The sequence below is a fragment of the Mustela putorius genome, unplaced genomic scaffold (genome assembly GCF_011764305.1).
Source record: "Mustela putorius furo isolate JIRA1106 unplaced genomic scaffold, ASM1176430v1.1 tig00000450_pilon_pilon_pilon, whole genome shotgun sequence".
NCBI classification, from domain to species: domain Eukaryota; kingdom Metazoa; phylum Chordata; class Mammalia; order Carnivora; family Mustelidae; genus Mustela; species Mustela putorius.
The window spans coordinates 2,304,985-2,332,362 of record NW_025421385.1 but is presented as its reverse complement, the minus strand read 5'-3'; the positions used below and the strand labels follow the sequence as shown (position 1 = coordinate 2,332,362).

Here is a 27,378-nt window from a genome sequence, read left to right as displayed (position 1 = left end):
ACACACACACACACACACTCCCGTCAGACTCGCACACGTCCATCCCTGCGTCCTGTCCGTGCACACACACACACACACACACACACTCGCACCATCCATCCCTGCGTCAGACTCGCACACGTCCATCCCTGCGTTCTGTCCGTGCACACGCACACACACACACACACCCGTCAGACTCGCACACATCCATCCCTGCGTTCTGTCCGTGCACACACACACACACACACACACACCCGTCAGACTCGCACACGTCCATCCCTGCGTCCTGTCCGTGCACACGCACACACACGCACGCACACACCCCCGTCAGACTCGCACACATTCATCCCTGTCCGTGTCCCGTCTGTGCACACGCGCACACACCAGTAGTAAGGGAAGAGCTTCGGGAAGAGTCAGGACCAGGTCAGCCCTCCTGAGGCACATTCTGAAACAGAACTCTACTCTTCACACCTCCCGCTGGACAGACTTTGTCAGGAACCCAGAAGTACGGGATTTTCAGAACACGTGCCTCCATCGCTTGTTTTACTCCCATCTTTCCCCATGCTGGGGCCACCGAGGACGAGCACGTCCTAAGCGAACAATCATAGCCCTGAGCTTACGCGCTTTGAGAACAAAGCATGCTTTGCTCACAGGCCGGATTGTGACTGTGGAGAACAGTGCCCCCGCTTCAAAAAGAAAAAAAAAAAAAAATCTCTGTTCCATTTTGGTCCTCAGAGCTGGCACAAAATACTAACATCGGAAAATTACTAGAAAGGAATCTTCTCCTTGTTCTCACAAATTTCTTATCTCTTCTTCGGGCCCACACGGTCACTGCACGGGTCCGTCTGGGATTCTCAAACCTTGGAAGCTGGAAACACACTCCAGCTCCATGGCCTTCCCCTAGCAGAAAGTTCACACCACGCCGAGCCCCTCCAGTCTTCCGGAGCGTCGAAGGACGACCACGTAAAACACTTTCCTTAAAACCTGGGCTCCTGGGATCCTTCCTGGAGATTTTGATTGTTTTAATAATCCCTTGCTTCAGTGAAAGAATATTGTATCCAGGCTTGACTGAAACTTGGAATTTTTTACTGAATTTTTGTTGGCAGAGGGAGGGTTGTTGAGGTTCTAATGTGATCACAATTGCGGGGAATACGCACGGGAAGTTCATTGTCTCTACCTGAAACAGACGTAACCCTTGAAAATGAAACTTCTCTCACGCGGGGCGGCTCCCAGCTCAGGTGACTCCCGTGTCACCTGGGGGTGGCCCTTCGGAGAAGGACCGTGGGCTCGTCTGGGGTCATAGTTTCTTTGATTATTTTCCAGGCAGAATAAAATCAAAGGCTTCAACACCTGCTTCTAAGGGCGCAGCTCCCTGGTCTCCTATAAACGAAGAACTCCCGAGAGCTGTCCAGGAGTCGTCTCCGCAGCACCCAGTCACGCTCGGAGGCGCCCCGGCTGCCGTGAGGGTGAGGAGCTGGTTTCCAATGGAGACACCCAGCCTGCTGCCCTCCCCGGGAAACGGGCCGGCCCAGGCTAACGTGCACTGCAGAAAACTCGGGAAGAAGCTCGGCCAGAGAGGTCCTCTTCCTGCGCCCCATGTTTCGGCCGGGGCATTTGATAGAGCGCGCTCTCCGGCGAGTCTCCCTCCCCGTGTTCACGTGGCGGCCGCGTGTGCGTGAGCACAGAGGGGGCAGGGAGGGAGGACCCGGGAGCAGAGGGTCTGGACAGTGCGGCCCTCAAATCGTCAGGCTGGTTGTTCCAGGACCTCAAGGGTCCCAACCGCGATTCAACTCACACTCCCGCCAGGATGAGGAAGTCGTTCTCGAAGACTCGGTGCTTTTGAAAACGCATTAGCAAAACGGATCGGGTCTTTGGTCTCTAGCTAAACCGCGGCCGTGGTAAATCTAGGGGCGCCGGCGACCTTCCCTTCCTAATGGAATTCAATCGCAGGTGTGTGTGAGCCGAGGACCGGACGTTGTCATGGCGACTGACAAGCAACTGCCTTCCATGCCGTGGTAGAGCTCCATGGCAATCCCGGCGTATTCATCTTCCAAATACTTTTTCAAAAGACATAATTTTGAGCACCAGCGATCCCTGTGTGTTGGCCAGTGCCCTAAAGAGACGGCTGCGGTCGTCCCCATGGGCACCCGTCCTCACCGGCAGAAAGAAGACGCTTGCACAATTACACCCAAGAAACAAACCACCACAGAAGGCATCCGCTCACGTTTCCATCGGACACGATCGGGTGGACCACGGGTCTTCCCCTGCAAAACCTAGTATCGGTGTCCCATTTCTCGAGACCCCGTGGAATCAGACAGACCAGCCCAGGCCTGGCCCGAGGCAGCATGATATGTTTGCTGTGTCCTTCCTTTCCACGGACCAGGGAAGAGGGCAGGCTGCAGTCGTCCATGTGCACTCTCGCAGAGCAGCTGTGGTAGAACTGAAGCACCACACGAGGCTGCTATGGGGCAGAGAGGGAAGGAGAGAAGAGGAGGCTCTCCCGGGCGGCTGAGGCGGAAGGAGAGCCAGCCCACGGCTCGCAGGTGCGCAGGTCAGGAGGGGGCTGTACTCTGCCCCCGTGGGCGCCATGGGTTTCCCTCAGCACAGGAGCTAAAAAATGCAGCGGAGACCCTTTATCACGGACGGGCAGCTCTTAGTAACGGGAGGGAAAGTGTGTCTAGAAGGACTCTGGCGACCAACGGCAGCAAACATCTCCACCTTCACAGACCTGTGAGATGTTTTCGCAGCACGCGTTCTGTATCTGCAGGGGCACCAGGGTGTGTCCGAGCAGACAGGAAAGAAAAACAAAGTCCTTGAAAGATCCAACGGTTTTGCTCTAATTCCCTGCAGTCCAGAGGCCCAGCAGGTAACACAGCCTGGGTCAAGGTCATAGTCGCCAAGTAGCCAAGTGGGGAAAGGAAAGGACCCTCGCCCGGCTCTAGGGGCCTCTGGTCCAGCCGCTCCCAGCCCCGCTGCAAGGCCCTGCTGCCGGCCATCGACACGGTCGTACAGAGAGACTGCCCTGTGCTGAGGAAGGAGAATATCCAAAGGAAGAATCAGGATATCGGACGAGTAGTGTCGCTTACTGAGACAGGAACACGGACCACCCCTCCAGCGGAAAAACCAGCCGAGGCCCTTGTGGGGCCAACACTGTAAGGACCATAACGTCTCCAGACGAAGAAGTAGTGTCTCCAAAGGTGTGCGAGAATCCAGGGCTGGGAGAAGCCCGGCGTGGTCGGGGCCGCGGTTCCGCAGGTGACCCCGCCCGGCCAGCTCGCTGAGCAGCGGCTCTCCCGTCCGCGACCACCTGCGGCCACGTGCGCCCACAGCGCCTCCCTGGCCGCTCCCAGCTCTGACACCTTCCATGGCCGTGGGGTCGAGGGGCTGGTTCCCCGACGCACCCACGGCTCAGGGGCGGCTGCCGGCACATCGATGCGGAGGCTTAAATAAGCTGCACCGTCATAAAGAAATAACGGCTTCATTTTCCATTTCGAAGATCATAAAAAGCAGCCATAATGTCCGGTAGCTCTTTGTTTTTTTTCCCCCAGGACCACGGTTTAGAGATCTCGGCCCAAACCTGAGCCTGGGCTGTAAGAGGCCGAGCCGGCATCCATAGAACGACGTGAAATGCGTCCCAGGCGTCCGAAAGGCGGGAGGCCGAGCCTCCCCTCCAGCTGCATGACAGAGCAACGCCCTCTGGCCTCCTGCCCTGCCCTTCCTCCTGGGAAACGCAGGAAGAGTAAAGGGAAAGTCGCCCGCCAAGTTGCCAGGGAGGGTGGCGGGTGCTCGGTGAGGAGCGGTCCTCCGGCGGACATCGTCCCCCACATCTGCCACGGCGACGTTCCTGCTTCTCGAGGTTCACCCGAAGCCGGTATCTTAGTGGCTATGAGGGCAACGGGAGGAGGTCACGGGGTGGATCACACATTCAAACGAAAGCTGCCGCTGGGGTGCTTGGGAGACGGGTTACAGCTGCAAGTCCTTTGGGGCTGCAGTCGTAACTCGCAGTGACTTGTCAGTTAACGGAATTGAATGCCTTTGTGCTATTCGTCACTAAATATCGTGAAACGTCACCTTCAATTGGTGACATCGCCGAAGATCCTAGAGTTTTCCATGTCACTGAATCCAAGACATCGATAATCTATCACCACCCAACAATTCTAGTCACTTTAATACTTTTAGGATGACTTGAGCCCTAGCTCATTATTTTTTTCAAATATAATTATTTTACAAGTAGTAGAGAATTCTTTGAAAATTACAGAAAAGTCTCACCAAAAAAAATCACCTGTGATCCTAGAACTTAAGAAAGACTTGAGACTTTTTTGGTGTTTTGTTTTGTTTTGTTTTCCTCTCAGTCTTGTCTGGCTTTGGTTGGGAACTAGACTCTAGCTAAATACACTAAACTTTGGGGTTCAACATTTTCCCCCAAAGTTAATGTTTGTTTTTTCTCCAACTATCCTGAAGGGAAAGTTCAAAGTGTGACGTCGATCCAAGGACGTTCCTAGCAGAGAACCGGCCCCTAAATGCCTCGCTGGGTTTCTGCTGAAGGTGGAGGGTCGCCCGGTGATTAAATGCAGGAAAGCGGCCGTGCGTTCGTCTCTCTCCTGAGGACTCGCGGGGGATGGAACACTCACAGAGGTCGCAGACGTGTTCCTTCTTGTCTCAGCTTGCTCTGCCACCACTGCTGTTCTGGACCCTTCCCTGGGCGCCCGCGTGGACCGTAGAGACGTGTGACCAGCCGCATGGGGGTTCTGGGTCTGATGCGCCTTCCCCACCACCCGCCCCAGGGCCCCTCCGCGCCCTGTCTTCCGTCCCTCCGAGGAGGACTGCGAGGTGACACGGGGTCCCCCGTGCGTCTCTGGGGTAGGCGTGGAGGAGGACGCCTTCACCCGGAGCCCAGCCAGCAGGGAGGCTCGGCTGCCTGGTGGGCCCCACCCTGAGGGCAGAGAGAGCACCAGAGTCCCGCGCCTACGCCCCATGCCGCACCATCCGCGCGCATCCGTCCCACCTGTCGCACGAGCTGATAGGGATCCCCAACGAGAGCGGAACGGGTTTTCCCTTGAACAGGTTACACACCAGACTGCAAAGAGGTCACGAGAGGAGAAGGGCCGTTCCCTCCCACCACGACATGCCTTATTTCGAATGTCTCTGCCTTTGCACGAGGCTGCAAAGCAAACGGACGTTCAGACGCCTGTCCGGCCACTTAGCCAAAGTGACGAGAACCGCCTCGAGATGTTACAGACCGTAAGTCCATCACCAACCCTCAGTGCCACGAACACAACGTTTATGTCTACCAAGGAAGCTCCAACTGGCACAACACAGTGGTACAGAGAACCTTTCCTCCACCAGGTTCTGAGCGTTAAGCTACTCATAAAAATCGACTGGACGCAGACGGCCGTACCGTAAGTATGCTAAAAGCACAACAGTACAATTCCGTGGTCAGCTCGTTCCCGAGGATGCCCGCGGTCAGATGCGAGACTGACCATTCATAGACGGGCTTCCTTTGCTCCGGGACACGGGACCCTGGAACGGGCCAGGACTCTCTGTCGTCCCTGGGACTTGCATCCCCATGGAGTTGATGCTGGGAAGCCCACTGCTTCTGTGCACTGTCCCCGACCTGCTCACGCAACAGGGCAGCCCAGCCCCTCAACAAGGCCGGGGAAGCAGGACCCCAGAAAGCTGCCGGATGCTGAATGGGGGTTTGGTGTGCATTTTGTTTAGTGTGAACCAGAACGAAGTCCGATGCTCTCAGAGACGTTAAACCAGCCTGACCGGCACCCCGGTTTCAAATGACCTGTCTGGCCCCCAGAAGGCCCGGCCCCTCGTTCTGTTCCCACCATGCCCGTTGTGAACAGGCAGCCTGACGGGCAAAGATGCCACGGCTTTGCGGAGCGCACGGCGTCTTACAGAGTGGCGCCGTGGGAGCCAGGAGAAGCAAAACAGCCATAAAACCACTTCACCCAACTTCTTACTTGTGACGTTACTGCTCAAACCACATGCCGCTCAAAACACTGCAGGAAACCTGCCTTCATCTAAAATGACCCATTTGAGGCCCAATTCCCAGAAAAACTTCTGATGAGGACCTGACCTCTGCGCGCGGCCAGAGGGCTCTCGCCACTCCAGGCAGACCCAGCTCGGGGCCAGCCCCCACCCCAGGATACCTCGTTCAGAGGCCTCTCTCGCCAGGAAACTCCGGCTGATTTTGAAGGCGGGATAGAGTCGGAGGAATAACGCCCATGGAATCCCGTGTATAATGTCCCAGGGGGTCACAGATTCGGAACAGAACGTGCCATCGTCAGGGGAGCAGGAGCCCATCCTGACTTCACGCGCAAGGCAGACCCCTGCTGCACAGAGACGTTACTGCACGAGCCCAGGCGAGCCTCTACGTCACCCAGAACGTCAGATGATTAAACTTCACTGTGTGGGACCCCTCACCTCCCCACCCTAAGGACACGTCCCCGCCGGGTCTGCTGGACTGAGCAGTGACTGAACCCGAGAAGCTGAAAGAACATGTCACATGCGACTTTCTCCTAAACCTGGAGCTCAGAGTCTCGCGGAGAGATGAGCGACCGCGGCAGCTCTTACCTCCACGGGCGCCGCTGGCTTGGTCTCAGGCAAGGCCGAGTCCTGCTTGCCCTGTCGAAGCAGAAAGGAAAGAGAAAGTGCTGTAAGTCGTAGGACGGCACCGGCGAGCCGCTGTGCAGTGAGGACGGGGAGACACTCACCAAGCCGGGGAGCTTTTTGCTTCTAAACATTAACCTCCACATGGTGCTAAAGAAGTAGAAGAGTTGCTCGATCTTCCAGGAAGCGCGAAGCAAACAGCAGAAGAAAGGAACTTGCAAACTTTTGTGCAACTTTACAATTCAGCCAAAGGAAGTGATGATGTCCCCATTACCAACCTCACAACTCAACCCAAAACAACAACAACAAAAAAAAACCCAAAGAGTCACTGGTTTCTCGTCCAGACACATATTTAATTAGCAGGGGCTATCACTAACGGAACGAGACAGACGTCTTAAGGTGACCTGCCGGCTCTCGGTTCCCTGGGAGGTGATCATTCTGGCTACGGGACCGCGAGGGCTTGGGGTCCGAGCGCACACGGGTGCTCGGCTAGCGACAGCCCAGCCGGGTTCCGTCGTGGGGCGCAAGCCAGAAACCCACTGCCAGCATCCTGCCTCACCCCACACCGCGCTCGGGCTAGATGAGCCTGAGCAGCCCGCAGAGCTTACTTAGCAAAGTGCTTTAGGAATGTGGAAACAGAAAGCCAGGCTGGTTGTTTCTGCACCCCCAAACCACAGGTCTCAGTTTCCCTTTCTGTTTTCTCCCCTCCTGCTCCCTGGCTCATCTCTGCTGCAAAATAAGGGGAGGAAGGAAACCAGATGCTAAACGAATCTCCTGCCCCCTCCCGAGAGATCACGGCTCATGACCACTGGGGCACCCGCGCCCCCTCACAGACCACAGAGAGGCCCGAGGCATCCGCCGCAGGAGAATTCTGCATTGCTGGCCGTGGATTTTCTCAGCTTCAACCTACACTGTCACTGCCTTCCCACACACCTGGCAGCCCACAGCCACAGCCTCGGTTTCCCCACAGCCCTGCCTCTCTGTGGTCAGCGCAGGCTAGAAACATCTGAAGCTTTTTTCCTTTTTTTAAAAAAGATTTTATTTATTTATTTACGTTAGAGACAAGAATGAGAATGGGAGAGAGAGTGGGGCGCCAGAGGGAGTCTCTAGCAGATCCAAGCCCGGTGCAGAGCCCCACACAGGGCTCGACCCCACGACCCTGAGATCACAACCTGAGCTGAAACCATGAGTCAGTCGCTTGACCGAGTGCCCCCAGGCTCCCTGAAACACCTGCATCTCAGCACAGTCCCGGACGACCTCCTTCAGCCATGCGGGGACAGAATCCTGCTGCGTCAGAGCCGACCGTGCTTCCGGGTGCTGTGAACGTGGGGTCAAGGTCGAGAGTCTCGTTCTCCTGTCCCATCGTCCTGCTTCCTGTCCCCGAGCTGGACGGGGAGTGTTCAGTAGCACACACACCGCACTGGACCGGCAGAGGGCACAGGCGGCAGACACCGTGGGCCTCCTCCCCGCGGCCTGTCCCGGTTCACGGAGAAGGCGCCTTCCCTTCCACGGGGAGTCAGTCCCGTGAAGCCCAGGACAGCCTGAGCCTGCTGGGATCACCCGTCACCCAGGCAGGGCCATGACTCGGGCCTGGTTGCTGTCCGGGCACAGTGTCTGCTCTGAGACAGGACAAGCCTGGCAACAGGTGAGGCCTGCCCAGGGCTCCAGGAGAGCCACAGCCCGGGCTGTCCCAGCGGCCGGCTTCGCAGTCGCTCTGGCCTGGAGTCTGTGCTTGTCGTGCCCGGGGAAACGCGCCTGCCTGGGCACGGAGGGACAGTCCGTGTTAGGGCCTCGCATGCAAACCCGCCAGAAGCACTGTCTTTTCCACCCTCAGGGGCCAATAAATTGCCCATCGTGCTTATGCCACTTGGTGGTTTCTGTAACTTGAAAAAGAGCATGAGGTCTAATGCGGTATCAGTGCCGTGTTGGCGAGTCCCCAGAGGGCCATAGAAACGTGCATTCACCCACTGTCCGACCCAAGCCCGTGACCGACCCACCGACTGCTCACCTTCTACGGGGGAGCCGAAGCACACACGGTGCCCCCAGCCCAGGCTGGCTTGAAGCCCCCAGGCTGTGAGTACTGAGTGTTCAACTTGAGATGCGGAATTTGCGTGTTCTTAGTCACAGTCATGGAGTCTCCTTCCCCCTCATTTTCTGGGTCCCCCACTTCACCAACAGAGTCAGCGAAGGAAATGGGGAGATCACGTCAAACAGAAGGAAATGCTGGTCTACTGACCACCCGGCAGGTGCACCCCCCTCCCAGTGAAATGCTGGCAGGGGCACCCCCCCCCCAGTGAAATGCTGGTCTACTGACCACCCGGCAGGGGCACCCCCCCAGCCACAGACCCCTTCATGTCCCTTCTTCCCAACTCTTCTCCGTTCCCTCAACTCCACTGTCCGCCACCAGGCTCAGCTCCTGAGCCACACGTGGGGGGCAGAGAGCAGGGGGTCTTTCAACTCCAAAAGGGCTGATCCCCACCCTTCCTACCCCATTTCAATCCCGGATGAGCGGAGAGAACGTCCTGCAGGTCCCACCTCCCTCGGAGCACCTGGGGTTACAGCAGGTAGGGAAGGACACAGAAGGCAGGTGGAGGGGACAGAGGGGCGAGCCGGGAGATGCCAGCTCGGGCTTCCATCGCTAGAGGAGTCGGGCCCGTCCTCTGTCCTCCTGTTACACCCTGTGACCATGTTCTTGTCAAAACACACCTGGTGCAAGTTCAATAGCATCACGGTCGGCTCCCCAGGGAAAAACTAGAGGGACAGGGGACGAGGCAGCTCACACACAGACGGGAGTCCAGGTGTGTTCCACGAAGAGCAAACTCCTCAGACTTGTTAAAAGAAGCGGACGGGGCAAATATGCTGATGCTCTGTTAACTTGAAAGAAAGTATCAGAAATATCTAGACAAAGTGTCAATAACCATTCTGGAAAAAACATGACTTGAATATTTTGGAAAGCCCTAGAAAGCAATCACATGCCACAGAACAAGTAAGAGGTCCCCACTGTAGTGCTCACGGCGCTGGGAATTCCTAGTCTGGATGGCCAAGCGTCTTGTGACTCGGTGGGTCTGTAGACACTGACCTTCCAGGGAGGAGAGTGGACAGCCCAACTCTATAATGCACAGGGGTCTGGCTTGCTCCCAGAGTCCCTGTTCACTAGACAACGGAGTGCCCTGCAGACTTTGCACCATCCAAAGCCCCGCTTGGCCAGGCACGCAGGCGATGGCGTGAATACTCACTATCCTTCCCTCGGTGAAACCAGCACCTGGGATGCTGAGAAAGCTCAGCACTGGTTTTCCTGGAATGTTGCTGTGGCTTTAAGTTACTGCCCGAGCCCAGGGCTGACCGTGTGGTCGTGGGGCAGGCTGGGCCCCCCGGCACAGACAGACAGCAGGTGCAGTGGCAGCGAGTGCAGGGCTCAGGCTCCAGGCTGTCTCCCGCCACCAGTCGTGGGGCAGATGACTTAGCCGTTAGCTGTGGCCTCGGTTTCCCTGTTTGCACAGCTGGGGCAGCACCTGGCCTCGGGGGAAGTTGGGAGAAAGGGCAACAGGCTTTGGACGCAGGGCATGCAGCAGCCCGTCCGTGTTGGCCACCTTGCAGGAAGGCGCTCCCCAAATCCGAGTGGCTCAGAGACATCTCGCCCCTCGAATGCTGGCATCTGTGTTTCGGGTCTGGGATCACTTGGAAGTTGACGCCAGGGGTGCCGGACGGGACCTAACTGCTGTGTTTCTGGCTGGGGCCTGGCGAGGGGCCGCACCGCCACGGACGAGCAGCAGATGGCGCCGGAGAGCTGTCCGCCGCCGAGCGCGTCCCAGGAAGGTGAGCCCGGCTGGGGCTGAACCCCGTTTCCCGTAGGTAACGGGGCCGTAAATCAGTGCTGATTCTGTTGTTCCAGAATGTTCTAAAGTTCCCAAATGTCTAATCAAAGACGTCGGGTTTATGCACCCTTTCCTCTGCGGTATTGATTCTTAAATATGTGTGATGGGGTGTGGCTCCGGCACACAGGCCCCCCCAACCCCCACACAGGCCCACCTCCCGCTGTTTGAGTGTGTGTGTCCGTGGCCCGCGGTCCTCCCCCCGTGCTCCCCGCCGTGCTCCCGAAGCTCGGCACTCCTCCTCCCCAGGTGCACTGGGACGGCCGCTTGAATCCCCCCGCCTGGGCTCCACAGCCAGAGAGGGCGGCGTTGACCCGCGTGACCTCACGGATGTGCTCCCCTGAGGGACCAAGCACGAGGGTCCCACAGAGCCCGAGCGGTCAGGGCTGTTCTCCAGAACCCCGCGTCCCTTCCTGTGCCGGGGGCCTACAGCCCCCGAGACCCTGGGCTGTGTCTGGGTGGCTCTTCCCCCGAGGGCTGTGGAGGCGACGTGACCGCACCAACGGGGAGGTCCGCCCCGGCCAGCCACCGCGGTCCTGGGCCAGCCAGAGCCTTTCTAGATGAGCCGAGCCAAGAGGCCGTGTGCCGGGCCCCACCTGGAGAAGGTTCCGGATCGCCGCTCCGTGCTCCTTCCCCTCCCGGGGCGTAGGGGTCAGCCCGGTGGTAGAACAGACGGGGCCGCGCGGAGCACGTGCACTTCCGGCAAACGGCAGGGACATCAGTGACGGGGATGTCACCACGCACACTTAGAGACGACGGGGAAACGTCCCTTGATGAGCAGCCCGCATGGCAGGAGGGACGGGGAACCCGCAGGGACTGAAGGACACGGGCCGCGGGCTGGACCCCCACCAACCGCAGCCTCGCAGTTTCTGTCGTCTCTGAAGTCTGACAGCGCGCCGGGGGCTTGGGCGACTGGCTTCCCTCCCGCAGCGTCGTGTTCCCGAGGCTCGTCCGGCGGCAGCACACGGGTCCCTCGTTCCGTTCACGGGGGCGCGGCCCTCGGCTCCTCGCTCAGCCCGGCGCCGGCCGACGGACGCCCCGGCTGTTCCCGCCCCCACCTGCCAGCCGAGCTGCCACAGCCTGCGCCGGCGTCCGGGACGCGCCCAGGCCGGCCTGGGTCTCGTGGTGCGGCTGCGAGTTCCAGTAACAGGGCTTGGGAACCGCCGGATTCTTCCAGAGCCGGGGAGCCACTTTACAGGCCCACCGGCAGCACCTGGAGCTCCTCACTCAGAACTTGTTACTGGGCATTTTCTTTTCTCCCTCGCCTTCTTCTGGTCATTTTAGTCGGGTGAAATGGTGCCTCACCGTGGGTCTGGCCTGCATGTCCCTAAGGGTCAGCGACGCAGAGCATCATTCCTCGCGCTTTTGGTCACTTGTGTGGGTTCCTTGGAGGAACGTCTGTCCACGTCCTCTGCCCTTTTCCAATCGGGTTGCTTGTCATTTTGCTGTCGGTGGCGGGTTTTCACACGCGCGCAGGTCCAGGAAAGGAGAGCCGGCCCCGTGAGCGAGGGGCTGGTGCGGAACCGGCCGTGGGAAGCCGGGACACTCGGGCGGCCTGGGGAGGGGCAGCTGGGACAGCAGCCGCTGGGCGGTGAGAGTCGGGAAATCCACCTCCCGTGGTCCGGGCTCTGGTAAAATAGATTTTTTAAGTCATCCCGATCATTGAACATGCCGGCCCCGTGCCCCCATGAGTCCGGTGGATTTAAAGTCACGGGAGGGTCACGCTGAGTTCCACACGGACGTTGCCTCCACACCGGGAACCCCCCTGAGCCGCCGCAGACCCACCAGGGCGCCCCATGGACGGACACGGTCCGCAGCCAGGCTGCCAGGGATCCGTACCCAAGGGGCGAGGCTCCAAAGTGACCTTCAGTCCCGTATCTCAGACCCCGAGATGTGGCCTGAGAAGCCAGCAGAGCCAGAGAAGGGCCCAGCCGCACCACGGACTTCCTACAGCGGCAGGCGGCACAGAACAGAACATAAAATAATAGTTTCAAGCTCAGAAGAGACGTGGTAGAAATAAATGTAGATGCAGACAACGCGGTGGTCAGAGACTGTTTAATCCTCCGCGAAATCCGAGCGCACCGGCGGACAACTTACTCCTGCGAATCAGAGAGGGTGACGGTCACCGAACGTGGCAATAATATGCAGAAGTCAGCGGAGCTTTTGCCCACCGGCAGGAAACCATCTGAAGAGACGGCGTTCAAAATTACAAAGAGGAGGAGGAGGGAGAAAGGCAAGAAAAGAGAAAAGAGAGAAGCTGCGAAGTATAAAGAGTGTCTCGAATGAGGGTGTGTAAGGAGTTTATGGAAAATATGAAAAACTGCATTGACAGAAATAAAAGAAAACCAAAGTAAGTAAGAAGAAATATCCCATTCCGGAATGGAAATCTTAACTGGAGGAGGGGGAGGAGCAGAAGTGGTCCCTTTTCCCAAATGTATCCATACATTTTATGCAATGACCATCACCAACCCAAGCAGGAATCTTTTTTCCTGGGAGTCAAGTCAACGAGTGAGGGCTGAGAAGCAGCCAACAGCGTTTGGAAGATGGACAAGCCGGAGACACGCGCGACCGGACGGGTGTCCGCCCCACGGCAGTGCCGGAGGGATCGCATCCGTGCGAGGAGCCCCACGGAGCCCAGAGGCTGTCCCCACACGCGAGAGCTCAGAGAAGGACAGACCGGACGCTGCGGGACGGACGAGGGGTTCGGCCAAGTGACGGACCAGCCTCCTACTGCGGACAGAAATAGATGCCAGACGAAGATAGGAAAAAGCTGAGCTACAGAACTGGTAAAAGGACACTCCGGAGATTGTATTTTTACGTGAACTGTTAAAGGACTTTTCGAACAAGTCAAAAACCCACACATTATCTTTTTAAAAATCAATAGATGTGACTACATGTAAATAAGAAATACTTTGCATGACAAAAGACGCCACAAGATCGAAACAGGCCCCAGACCGAAGGACATACTCATAACCCGTGCGTCATGAAGAGTCAGCACTGGAGACACATCAGTGTTGACGCATCAAGCAGAGAGAGGCAGAGGGGGGCTTTCATCCTCCTCAGATAAGCAGATTCTTCGCTCCTAAACATAGCGGAAGTGGAGCATCTGGGCGGCGCCGTCCATCTCTTGATCTCGGCTCCGGTCGTCATCCCCGGACCCCGAGATCGAGCCCCGCGTCAGGCACGGAGTCTGCCCAAGATTCTCTTTCCCTCTCGGTCTGCCCCAGTGCCCGAAAATAAATACAAATAAGCCTTTAAAAAAAATAGCCGAAGGGTTCCGAACTGCGTCTCAGTGGGAGTGGTGAGCGTCCGGGACAAGGACGTCTGGTGACTCACCGGAGGGAGAGTCAATGTGTCCGGCCGTTGGGAGACGGATTTGTCCGTCCCAAGTCAGTCCCGGAAGCACACGCACCTTACGGCCACCGATGTCACTTTTAAGTATCCACACAGAGAAGCAAACTCTAGAGCACGTTCACGGGAAGGCACAGGTCCTCCGCGGAGCACGGCTTACAGGGACAGAAACCGACATCCCCGGACTCGGTCCTCGGGGGGACGGAGAGGAAACGCGACGCAGGACTCGGGAGTGAGTGACCAGAACCGCGTGACGAGCACGAGTAAAGCTCAGAAACAGCATCAAGAGCTTTTGGAAAATAAGTTTCAAGAGGGAATACGGACTCTGATCCCACCCACGTGGACAGTGAGAACACACCCGCCGTTTACAGGTACGGACTGACACGGGCTGAACTGTGTCCCTCAAAATTCACATGTTGAAGCCGGAACGTCCACGACCTCAAAGAGTAACCCTCCCAGAGAAGGGTCTTCACGGAGGCGAATGGGTTAAAGCGGGTGGACGCATGACATGGGCCCCGATCCGACGGGACCGGTGTCCTTGTAAGGAAAGGAGATTAGGATACAGGAGCACACACAGACCACGTGTGGAGCAGGTGCTGCCGTCGGCAAGCCAAGCAGAGCAGACGGCGGTGAGCCTGCGCACCCCTGGGCCGCCGACATCCAGCCTCCGGAACTGTGGTGCTTGTCACCGCGGCGCCAGCCAACAAGCACAGCCACCGAGGCCACATGCCTTTGTGGGCCAGCCTGGAAGAGCCAAGGAATGAGTTCCGAAGTCTGCTAAGCCTTCAGACCATGGCAGCCATTGACCTTGAGATATGAGCTGAGTCCAGACATGGAAGACGCTCCTGGGGTTGTTTCAGGGGGCACCTGCCATGCCACTGACGGTCTTCATCTATACCTGTGGAGCACGGGTGCCCAGTTCAGAGACCCGGGCTACACAGAGCTCCTTTGACATGGCTTTGCAAATCAGCCGGGGTGGGTCACACTGACGGATCCGGGGGTGCGTGTGGCCATCCCAGTCCAAGGAATTGAATCATAACCACTCAGGTGTGTTGTGTGACTCTGCTAGACTCGTAACTCCTGTTCTCGAATCCTTCTGGAGCACTGAGGTCCTCTCCCAGCATCTGAGGACCAAAAGTTCCCTCTAAAGAAACAGCAGCGCAAGGTGGCGGGTCAGAGCTCTCCTTCCCGCAGAGCCCCAGGCCGTTGCACGCCTCCCTCTTGGGCTGCACTGGGGAGCACCAGGCCTCTGGAAAATAAATCAGCACGTGATACCAGAAGGCAGAGCCCCAGGTGTGGAGCAGACACACACCCACACACCAGAGCGCGAAGCACCTTTGACCCCTGCATGACGCCCACCCCCATGTTGTTGAAAACCCACACGTAGCCTTGGACCCCCCCAGAGTTAACTGCTACTGGGCTACTGTACCGCACGGCTTACCAGTAACCTAAGGGCAGTAACACACAATCCATGGTACACCATGTGCTGCATTCTTACCAAAAGTAAGCTAGAGAAGAGAAAACGCTACACGAAGAAGAGAAAACCCGTCTCCAGAACGTGTTTAAGACCAAGTTGGATCCTTACCAAAGACTCTCCCGGAGAAACCAGAAACTAGTTTCATGTCATTCCTGATTATCCATGACTGCGCCATGCCTTTCAGGATCTCCAAGACAATGTTAGTGTGAGGGGCTTGTCCCCACCACTTGGCACATGTTTTTTGACCTTACACGGAAGCAGGCACGCCTGGGAAGCCCCTGCACTCACTGGGGTTGGCCGGGCACTTGGTGGACGGCCAGGGAGCCATCAGCTGGCCGGGCAGACCCGGCGTGGACACGGTATCCTGGGATTCAGCGCGGAGCTGAGCTGTGAGCCAGAAGCCCAGAGGATAATGCACGAGAGGCAGATCCTCAAGCTGGCTCAGAGGCTCCAGGGGCCAGCTCTCCCCGGGAGCCAGTGTGCGGGGCCCTGGGTCCCCACCTCAGCACTACCGACCTGTGGAATGGGCACCTCTATTGGGGGAGAGGGTCCTGTACATGCACGGTGTTGAGTAGCACCCCTGTGCTCCAGTGCCAAGAGAAACCTCTGTCCCAGTTACAACCACCAAAACCATCTCTGCACATGGCCAGTGTCCCCAGGGCTGAGAGATCACCCCGGCTGCATCTTTAGGAGCAAGACTCCAACCCACTGGGGGTCCTGGCAGGTTCCGGAGACGGAGGATCTGGGTGTGGCCGAGACACACATGCATGCACGAGATTGGGAAACACGGCCGCAGCTGTGCCCCCAGAGGGGCTCAGAAGCCCCAGTAGTCAGACTGTAGCTCAGCTAGAGCCCCGGGAGGAAGCATGACTTCACTCTGAGGCCCAGGGAGCTGGGCCAACCTCCCTAAACCTTCCTGAGCACAGGCGGGGCTCCTTGGACCCCGCTGCAGAGCTGAGAGGCACCTAGCTCCAGGGAGAGGGGACGGTCCCCTTCCCAGCGCAGCCCTGTGACCACACACACCAGATGCGTGGAGGGCGGGAGCACACATTTATAAACGTTTTCATAAATTCTAGTTGACTTTTGATTTGCCCAGCAGAGTGCTTCATCCTCTGCCCCAGATGGAACACGGAGACCCCTGCCCCAGGGACTGTGCTCAGCCCTGGCCAATGACAGGCCTTTGGTCTCCAGGACAATTAACATGTGTGTTCACCCGGCCCGGCCATCGGACAGGTGTTGGGCCAGCAGTAGCCTGGATGTCACTGCGAAGGGTTAGACCCACTTCAGCTTCACATTAGTGGCCTTTGAGTAAAGCAAATGGCCTTCTGTGCTATGGTGGCCACATCCTCCAGTGGACGGCCTTCGGGGGGAAAGACTGAGGCTCTCCAGGAAAGAAGAGCTTTTCCTCAAGGTGGCCTGAGACCACAGCACCGTCCAGCAGCCTGCTCTCCCTTGCTCAGGTGGACCAGCGCCCCGGACCACGGGGGCCAGTCCCTGACGGTACATCCTGCCCCTGTGTGTGTATAGACGCACACACCTGTCCACACCTGCATGTCCACACACATGCACACACCTGTCCACACCTGCACACACATACCTGTGCATACTTGCACACCTGCACAGATACACTGTGCATACTTGCACACCTGTGCACGCACACACACCTGTCCACACCTACACACCCGTGCATGCACGTGCACCGGTCTACACCCGCACACCCATGCACACGCACGCGCACACACCCTCTGTTAGTCTGTGTCTTCCGAGGACCCTGGCCACACGGCCCTCTCGTCCATGCAGGCAGTTCCCATTCTGAAATCACAAGACTCCCCCAACCACCCTTGCAGTACCCACACCTTCCAACCTGACGGAAAAGTCTCTCCCCGACCAGAAAGCCAAGGAAGGGACTCAGGGCCTCCCCAGCCCCCGTGCGTCGGCACCCTTTATGCCAGCGGGCAGGTCCCCCTGATTCGGTGAGCCTCCCTCCCCTCACCGCCAGGTCAGAGGCCGTGCGGACAACACAGCGTTTGCTCTGTCGGTCTGCGGGGCGGTGGTTCTTGATATGCCAGACCATTTGTCTTTCCTAAGCAGTTGCTTTCTGGACGCAGTGCGCCAGGAGACGCCCGAGGCCTGCCAAGCTCCCGCTCCAGGCACGCTGGTCCCCACGGGGACTCCTCCAGGCCCCAGCTCAATGCTCCCCTGAGCAGTGGAGCATGGCAGAGCATGGTCACTTCCCCGACGTCACATGGCCAGCGCTGCGAGATATGGTTTCACAGATGCCAAGGCCTGTTTTCATGACCACGGTGGCCAGCTGCCAGTCCCCTTGCTTCCAAAGTGGCCCTCCCAGGGCGCCTGCCGGGCCCTCCGGCTCACGGCTTCTCAGCAGAGGCTGGGACACAGGCGCCTGCGTTGGGGTAAGCCGCGTCCAGCCGCGAACACGCGTTCACTGTGCGTGTTGCACAGTGTCCTACAGACACTCAAACCGGGAAATCAAATGTGCTTCCCAGATGAGGCCCAGGAACACTGTTTTGCAGCGGACTCACAAGATACCAACTGTATCTATACAGAAAAATCCAGTCTTTTGACCCAGTAACTAGGCGTTTACCCAAAGATAAAGATATAAGAATGTAGACATTTATTAGTGGTTTTTAATAACGGTGAGAAATTGAATGCTTACCCAAATACACAACAACAAAGACTGCTACAAATAAAACATGGTGTAACTATAGGATGGGAAAATGCTACAGTTCTTAAAAAATTTAAGGATGTTAGGGGAAGTTATAAAATGTTAAGAAAACAGCATCCCGGTGGGTGGGGCCCCGTCAGCTGAATTTTGGACTCTTGATTTAGGCTCAGGTCATGATGGCAGGGTCGTGAGATCGAGCCCCGCACCGGGCTCAGCGCTCAGCGGGGTGAGCGGTCTCCCTCCCCCTCGGCCCTCCCCCACTGCTCACACGCACGCCCTCTCTCTCTTTCAAATAAATGCACAAATCTTTAAGGAAAAAGAAAACATACAAGCGTGGGAGTCAGTGCTAACTGGCTGTGTGCGTGGCAGGACACACACGGAACACGGAGCTGATTGCAGGTGATGAAATAGGTGTGAGTGTGTGCACCCAGCGGCGACAGAAAGCCCAGGAAGTGAGGGTGTGGGATGCAGAAGTGCAGGCTGGGCTACAGGCGAGGAGCTCTGCTTCTTGACACAGACGGGACTTTCAATGTCTTCTTCACACTTTTCTGTGTTTCTCCACATTTTTTATAATGCAATACATTTCTTTTAACTTCAGGAAGAGGAGAAATACATGTTATGTGTACTTGTTTTAAAAACAAAACAAAACACCTCGACTTGGCCTGTCGATGTCCCAAGCTCATGCAGCCCCCACGTGGGATGAACAGACTTAATTTCGAGGGAACCTGCACATCTCAAGTGTGTTCCTAGTTCTTTGCTGTTCTAGCAAAGCCACAATATCATTATAATAGGGGAGAATAGGGAAACCTAGTCTTCAGATTAAAGGAACACAAAACATACACACGCGCGGTTGCTTTTCTCCAAAACCCTACACCTGTGAGACGCTGAAGCGGGTCCTGTGGGAGACTGAGCGTGACCGAGGGGCATCACAGAGCCTCGACCCGCACAGACTCCCTCCCGGAGCCCTATTTCCCATTAGCACCGCACGCCAGACAAACATGGAGCCTTCCTGGCCCGTCCCCTCCTCAAGTGTTTTGGGACCCCTGTCCCTGCACAAGGCAGGCGGCCATCGCAGACGGAGGCTTTCCTGGTCCTCACACGCAGCGAAGGACCGTGGGCTCTGTGGGAGAGCTCAGCGTTCACAGACCGACAGCGCGTGTGACAGTGCACGTGTGCACATAGGTGCAGCATGAGGAACAGGGAGAGTCTGCACCAGAGCCCGTGCTCTGGCCTGGACGGCCCAGCAGACAGAAGCAGGCGTCTGGGCAGAGGAGGACTGCAGGACAAGGTGGATCCAGGACACAGATGGGCTCATCCCTTGGCCTGGAAATCAAGGAAGGCAGAGGATAGGAACAGTGACCCGTGGTGTGGGGACCCCCTGGGAACCCCAGGGATCGTATAAAGACGGTTCCCTGACATTCAACAGAAGCAGGAGGAAGCCTTGTCACAGCTTCGCTTACCAGTTTCTGCCAAAGCAGAAACTACTGAGAAATGAGCTCGGCCGTGAGTCTGCTCCTTTCCCGGGGAGAGACCAGGCAAAAACCAGCCCTGAATCCCCTCTTGGGGGGCGGGGTGGGGGAGGGGCTTCTGGGCCCTGAAGAGATGGAGAGACCAGTCACGCCTGGACGGAGAAATGCCACACACACTGTCTCCGAAAACAACTATTTATCTTCCCTGAAGAAACGCATTTGTTCCTCCTACAGGAGCCTGTCCTAGCCGCGCCCTTCCCAACTGAGTCAGGTGTGGAAGCCCCAATTCTGCCGACCCCTCAGAGTCCCTCGTCACTCAGCAATGTTGCGTGCGTGCTGGGCCCAGAAGTAGATCTTTCTCCCCTGCTGCCCAGATGCCCTTTGTCAATGTGATTCCGAGGCCACTGCACTTGGAATGTGAGGGGACAGTGCAGAGCCTCTCTGTTCCCAGGCTCCTGCCCGGGCAGGCTCAGGGTCCGGGGGTGGGAGGCAGCCCTGGTCCCTGCACGTCAGAGGGCGACCGAGGCTGGGTAGAGCTCCCACGGGATGTGGGTGTCGTTCAAACACACGATGTGTTTTTCATCAGAGGCATGACGGAATTATTTTATTTTAGAAAAAAAAATATATATATATATATATATATCTCAATGTGGAGAAGCCCTTGAAGAAATTTAAGTACAGAAACGGCTGATAACCTCCCGGGGAAGGGAGACAAGCACCTGCCTCCCAGCCGTGCGGGGAACGGAGCAGGACAGCGAGGGCCACACGGTGGGCCCTACAAGCGCCAGGACCGGGGATCGACCGGGCACCGGGGTAGAACACAGGCAAGAGTGAAAAGAATCCCTAAGTTTTTCACCGCACAGTGAAAAGCAGCAGAAGGAAAACAGCGTCTGAGTCATCAACCTCCTCGTCGAGCAGACTTCGCGAGCCGCGCGAGACCCAACTGTTGGCGAAGCAGGATTCTGGGGGATGGGAGAGCTCGACTGTGCCGCACTGTTCCTGTCCGTGTCCCACACCCAGTAAAATGGGCCGTAGGTGCAGAACGGGGAAATGGGCCGCCAGGATCTTCGGGGCGCTGACACGGGCCTAATCGGCCCAAGACGTCTGCGGAGTCAGGAGTGGAGCACGGGGCTCTGCTCGGCTGGCAATCCTGGTGCGGGCGGCAGAAAGCCCACGGCGGGGTGGGTGACATGTCCTCGCCCACCCGCCCGCGTCAGTCGCCCTGCAGAAGCCGAAACCATGACACCCGCACGACCCCTCTGGGTGTGTGCGACTGAGCTCCTTCCTCACCACTGATTGCAGGCGAGTCTGGTGTAACTAGTTAGTACCCAAAGGAGCTCACACGGGCAAGACCGAGGCCCTGGTGCCCAAGGAGACCTTTCCTGGGCTTCTCCCACGAGACCCCAGATGACCTCTGTCACCTGCCCGGCTCTCCCGGGGCTGTGCTCAGACCCTACCGTCTGCCGGCCCCGCTGCCAGCTGAGACCCCCATTTCGGGGCTCCCCAGACTGGGTACGCATCCATGCAAAGCCCGTCTCAGGGCCACGCGGGCATTATACGTACCGTCCAGGTCCCCGGCTCCTTCCTAGCGGAGACGGAGGAACTCTCCCTCCCACCCCCCGCTCTGTCTCCACAGCCTCGCTTCCCCTTCCCAAAACAGGCTCACGCTCACCCCCAAATCTCCCTCCGTGAATTTTTGGGGCAGCGGGCACAGACACCTGGGGGCCACGCAGAGCTCCCGACTGAAACCCCAGAAGCTCGTCCCACGCGGCTCCTCTAGCAAGTCCCACAGGCGCGCGACGTTTGCTTTCCCAAATCCGACGGCAGCCTCTTTCCCTCTGCAGCCGATGGCGCTTCCAGAATAATCTCCTACAAGCACTAGGTGCTGGGGCGTGGGGCTCCGAAAACCAAGTCACATCACGATAGTGAGTCTTTCTTCGTCTCCACCTTTCGAACCACTGACCGGAGCGAGCTTCCCCACTCGGAAGCAGGACGGCCGCTCGCGCGCTCGGCGGCTCGGCCCCAGGCGCCTGATCCCACGGCGAGGGGCGGAGGGGGCGTCCTCTGTCCTGCTCTGAATCTCCGGTCACTGCGCTGGTCACATGTGATCCTCTCCAGGCTCAGAAACACTTCCCTCCACTAGACACCAATAATCATTATAACAATGATTCCAAGAAACCCAGCACTAGAGTCTTGTGGCTACAAGTGACCCAAAAATCAGCCGACGCACAGATGTCGACTGCCAGAGCACAGGTGGTGAAGAAAGACTTTTTTTTGCCAAGATCCATGTTCATCACATTCGGACAACATTCCGTGGGGAGGGTGTGTGGAGATCCCACTTCGAGAAGAAGAGGACTCAAAACAATTCAGCCTGCTCAGAGGGAAGCACCCTCTCGCGCGTTGCGGAAAGGCGATCGGCTCGCTCTGCGTTCAGGCTGCGGGGCAGGGGGCGGGCAACGCTTCAAAGAGGTGGACAGTTTTATTTTGTAATATCTGCGGTTTTTAAACGCCAGAAGATACTCCCTTATAACTAATAAAACTTACTTTCGGACGCAAACGTTAAAAGTCATGGTCTGGTGGTTCCTGGTCACGCCCGGAGAAGACGCCTCAGCCTCCCTGGGGCCGTGGGGGGGTTGGAGCAGCACCTCACCGAGACGATGGGGTTTCCCTATAAAATCCAGGTCCCTGTTGGGTTTCTAGCGGTTCTGGTAGCCGCTGAGGTCACGAGCTCATTTAGATCCCGGAAAATGGACGGCTGTTCCGATTAAGCCGACTTCTTAGGAGCTCTAGAAAGAGTTGAAGTCGCTGACACATCCGAGGCCTAGACGCGAGCTCACACGGGTGCAATCAGGGTGGCACAGCAGGGTGCGGGCGGGGGGGTTCGGGTGATTGGACAAACTGGCGGCACCGTCTGCCCTCGGCCCATGGGACGGAGCCGGGATGGGGGAGCAGGGCTGGGGGCAGCCCAGCCCCGCTCCGGCACCTGCTGAATCCGGGGCTGGGTGGGCTTAAGATGTTTGAGGGAGGGCGCCTGGGTGGCTCAGTGGTTTGAGCCTCTGCCTTCCGCTTGGGTCATGGTCTCAGGGTCCTGGGATCGAGCCCTGCGTCGGGCTCTCTGTTCGGTGGGGAGCCTGCTTCCTCCTCTCTCTCTGCCTGCTTGTGCTCTCTCTCTCTCTGTCGAATAAATAAAATCTTAAAAAAAAAAAAAAAAGATGTTTGAGGGAAACGAGTGGGGGAGGCACGTGCAAATTATAGGAATGAGGAGCCTTTCATGAGTCTGGGAGCTGCACCTGCTACTTGAGATCATTTCTAATTCGAGTCACCGCCTTCCCATGATCGTCCGTCCCAGGAAGACGGGTGAGAGCTGCTGGAAACGAGCCTTCGGTTGGCTCTGAACTTGCAGACTATTCGTAAGGCAAACAGGAAGACTCGGAAAGGAATAAAACTTGCACTCTACAAAGGCAGTTAGATTGAGGTCCAAGTTGTAGGGACACCAGAAAGGGCAGTGACACCGAGAGACTCTGGGCTCTTGGGGACCAGCATCCCCGTGGGAGGCCGAAGCCGAGGAAAGCAATCTACCAGCACTAGCGCCTCGGTACGTGGTTTTGCTAAAGTGTCCTCAACAGCTCTAGAATAATGTAACGGTTTGCCTACTTTTAAAGAAATGTAGAACATTTAAGAGAAAAGGGGAGGAGACGCAGAAAGTACGGGGAAAAGAACGGGTGACCTGGTTTGATGAATCTGATTTTATTCCCCTTGTTTTAGACTTTGAAACGCGAAACATATTGTATGCTTCTTTATACTGGTCTGTACACATTTATTCATATAATTTTAAACCACCAAGTAACTGCAAAAAAACCTAACATTTTGAGAAATTACATTAAATATATTTTTTTCTTTACTTATTAGCTGTGTGAATAGTTTATAACTGGTAAGAGAAGAGGGGTTTGTAGGAGTAATGATTCAACGACCTCAAAGGGGTGTAATATCAAAGACTCGGGGGGGAATTACAGAAAATGTTTTTGAAAACGCTTCCCCAGACATCAGCAAACAGTACAACAAAAGTGAGTTACTTTTAATTAGTTGTAGTGACTCTTTAACTTATTCATGCAAGAAAAAAAAATAGAAAAACAGTCTATAAACCAAGTGAAGATAAGACCCAGTTTAGGAATTTGGAAAGTCTTTTTTTTTTTTTTTTTTTTGCATGAGGGGAGGGATTTATTCCATCCTGCCCACCCCGCCCCACTGGCCTCTCCTCCCTGACCCTTGGGAAGGTGTTCTGTGCTCAGGAAAGGGTGACATCCCGACCAAAGGAGATAGGGACAGTCCCTCAGCACAGCCGCTGGCCCCACTGGGTGCCACTCTGTGCTGGTGGCCTGATGTGGTTTTCAGGCCTCCTGCCGAAGGGACCATCCAGACCCCGACTCTCCAATAGGGGAGCAAGACTTGAAGCCCTGGATGGTCTCTCTGGTGCAGCCGTGACCCAGTCAGTTCCCTGGACTAGATGACATCAGATCAGCCAGTGGGTCCGGGCTCATCGTTTATCAGGAGAGAAAATGAAACAAGCTGCCTTATTACCAGAGACAAAATAATTGGCTCATATGTAAGCATCATATTAAACTGCCAGTTACCATTTATTAAAACGATAGATCTCTGTGACGGAGTGATAAACAGTAGATGATAATGTATATAAAATGACGAAATGAAAGCAAGTAGAATACTTTCCAAGACCTACATTGATTTTATGTCATTTCGTTTAACCACACTTCTTAAATCCTGGGTATTAAATCTGTCCCTTTGGTCCTAAGACTGTACAAAGTCACTGAGGTCTTAACAACAACAAAAAAAGAATGTCCAGAAACAGACGCAGAAATCATCGTGCCGCTGACTAAATATCCTTCAAACAGAGAATCAGAGGTATTCGAGAGACGAGGCTTGCCCTGGTGGTGTGGCAAGAAGCAAGCCTGCAGGTGGGCTTAGGAAAAAGCTCTGGGGTCCCCAGCCAAGCGTGCCGGGAGCGGTTCTCATGACTACGAGAGTGATCTGTGATCGTGTTCCCGTTACAGGATATAGAGAAACAAATGTCCTTTGAATGCAAATGTGGTTCTGTTTGGGCCAACAGAATCCGGCCCCAGGCTCACAGCTAAGCCCCACTCACCTGGCCAGCCAATGAGGAAGCCACGGCAGCCACCTGGCCACTCCGAGGGAGAGCCGCAGGGAGACTGGGGGGAAGCCCGCCCCGCAGGAGGGGGCGCAGGTGGAAATCTACTGAGGGTCGGGCCTCCTGGCCTCCTCAGCAAGGGGAGCTGGCCTGGTCTGGGCATGGACAGATTATTTCCACGGCAAAGTCGATGCCCAGGGAACCCACAAGCTGAGTGACTCCCGTGTTCTGTGCACCAAACCAGCAGTTACCATGAAGCCGGGGCTTGTAGCCCTCCCGGGGTGGGGATCACCCAAAGAGCCGGCAACCAGACCGGCGGAGACAAACGCTTCGCTGACAGACTCAGGTTTCCACCCAAGCACGTTCCTCCCCTGGGACTCGCACAGGACCCTCAGGACCGGAAGCCCCGAGAGGCCTGAGCCCATCTCCTGGACTGTTCAGCCCCCGCGAGCCCAGAGCTGCAGAACATGCGATGTTTCAATTTACATAAAATCTAGAAAATTGCCCCTACATTTTCCAAAGCGATATTTCAAAGCCATGTTTTTTTAAATTCAAAAATGGAAACTCCCTTGGAAATGAGCAGAAATGGCTGAAAATTGCTTTAAAGATGTTAGCAGAAGGCTAAATGTACCGCTGCTGTGAAATTGCCTCCGAAATGGGCTAACGTCATTTTTTAGACTATTCTTGTGGAACCCAGATAATATTGCAAAACCATGAGCCTCTGAAAAATTTTCCACTGGAAATTTCTGTCGAGAGTCTAAAGTCTCTGATGCTTCTCAATGTTAATTACACTTGCTGATTTCCATAAGTGGTTTTTAAAGTTAAGCAACCCCGTGTGAAATAATGCAGGTGGCCAAGAGTGGGAATTCACGGTAAAGGCTTCTACTGCGAGATCAGAAGGACCCCCGGCCCAGGACGGCACAGAGACGTCAGAGCATTACCTATGCTCCTATTTCTACCTACAGAAACGGGTTTGTTTTACCCCTCGTACTGTTATCACCCATTAAGTTTTCCGATTCTATCCAAGATGCGAAGCAGTCCATGCCGCCCGGCGGGGGTATCCGAGTTATTCCCTTTGAACACCAGTGACCTCCCCACCTCCACGGATCAGCAGCCTGGCCTGAAGCTACGAGATGAAACATCCCCCGACACTTGGGTTTTAGTCAAGGAGAAAGCATTTCCCGGTGCTATTGCCAAGAAAACACACTCCCAGGTCCAGCAGCCAAGACAGCTCATCTCTCCCTCTCCCTTCCCGAGATAACTGTTATTAGGAAGAAATTCTCCTTCCCCGCTGCTCCCGCCGCGATGCGGCCGATTTACGTTCTCGTAAATTCCCAGGCGCCTGGTCCGTGCTCAGGGTCCCCAGCGGCATCCTCGGGCCTCCAGGGCCTGCACAGAACAGGCCGACAAGAGCTTTGTCCCCGCTCGAATCCAGCGTCCTCGGGGCCGTTCGGGGGCAAATCCGCACAGCGCATGGGGTAGAAAGACGCGTGGAGACAAATCCGTCCGAGAGGCAGCACTACAGGCCCCTTCACTGCGATTTAGAAACGAGGCTCACTCTATTGCTCCTGGAAATGTACAGAAATCTAGTCCAGTTGCTTCATTTTCTCCCTGGTTCTGTCCCCGGCCCCTCTTCTGCAAGAGCCGACCCAGCTGCGGTCTGCGAGAGCGTGCGGTGGGGAGCCCCCTCCTGCCCCGGCCCAAGTCTGACCCCCATGTGGCGACGGGGCCACCTGTCCCCAAGGCCTCTGGCCATCCATGAAGGCACAGAACCCATGCCCGTCCCCTTCACAGGGCAGAAGCAGTCCCAAGGAAGAGATGAAAACTTCAGAAGAAAAATGGGCTGAACTCCATGGCACCAGGATTTTACGTGGTGTGAAGCCGTCGCCTGTGAGCCTCACGCACACTGGGAGCGCCCGACTGGGGGCAGTTTGAGGCGGTCATCTCACCCGCTCTGCTACAACCTTTCATGCAGAAACACTAGTGGGCTCACGAATTTCGGAAGGTAATGACAGGTAAGTAAGTTTGCCTGGGACAAGCTCACTTTGTAAAAATCCCCACCAAAAAAACCCCCGAAAATTGTAATCAAAAGAATGATCGTTCACAATGAGCCAACTTGTACAAGGTCTCACAGAGGCCATGGCCAGGGTCATGGACCCGGCTCCTGAATGTGGCTCTAGCCACGTGTCCCTGGGCAAGTTGGCGATCTTTCCGAGATGCGATCTGCCCGCTTGAGACTCACAGGAGCCCCGGACAGCCTCCTGCCGCCGGTCTCCGCGCCATCACCCCTTCTGCTGAGCCTGGTCTCCCACTTCCGTCCGCCCCGCGCTCCGGAACTCAGCCTTCTGCCTGAGCCGCACTGGGCACCGCTCACTGTGGCGGGCCCTGCTCTAAGACCACCTCGCTCAGCACCTGGGTCGTTCCTTCCTTCCTCAAACCGCCGCCCCCCCACTGAGCTTTCTGCACGGAACTCCCCCTGCAGCCACACCCAATCTTGCAGAAGATGCTGGTGACTCTAGTTCCAAATATGCCCGTAGTAAGACCTTGTCTTAGACCTCCCAAGCTACCTATGCCTCTGGTCCCAGCAATCACGGCCACTCGTGCAGGATTACAGACCTCTCCCTCCCCAGCACGGCAGCCAGAGTGACCCGGTGAGAACACAGATAGGACATCACGCAAAGACAGTGGTTTCCACTCCCCGAGCAGCCACCCTGACCCTACAGTGGTCCGAAAGTCCCCACGCAGTCTGGTCCCCATTAGCTTCA

The 27,378-nt window shown here is 56.5% G+C and overlaps 1 protein-coding gene across 3 annotated transcripts in view; it reads right to left on the bottom strand.

Moving 5' to 3' along the window:
• Positions 1-27,378, bottom strand: part of RPS6KA2 (ribosomal protein S6 kinase A2) — a 294,983-nt gene that overhangs the window by 242,260 nt on the left and 25,345 nt on the right. For 2 of the 3 annotated variants that reach the window (XM_045080056.1, XM_004769583.3), the window contains exon 3: positions 6,562-6,612. In XM_045080056.1, the coding sequence (XP_044935991.1) occupies positions 6,562-6,612 (51 nt within the window). Of the gene's footprint in view, positions 1-6,561; positions 6,613-6,701; positions 6,785-27,378 lie in introns of those variants that run through there. The other variant, XM_013044355.2, reaches the window with a different exon arrangement.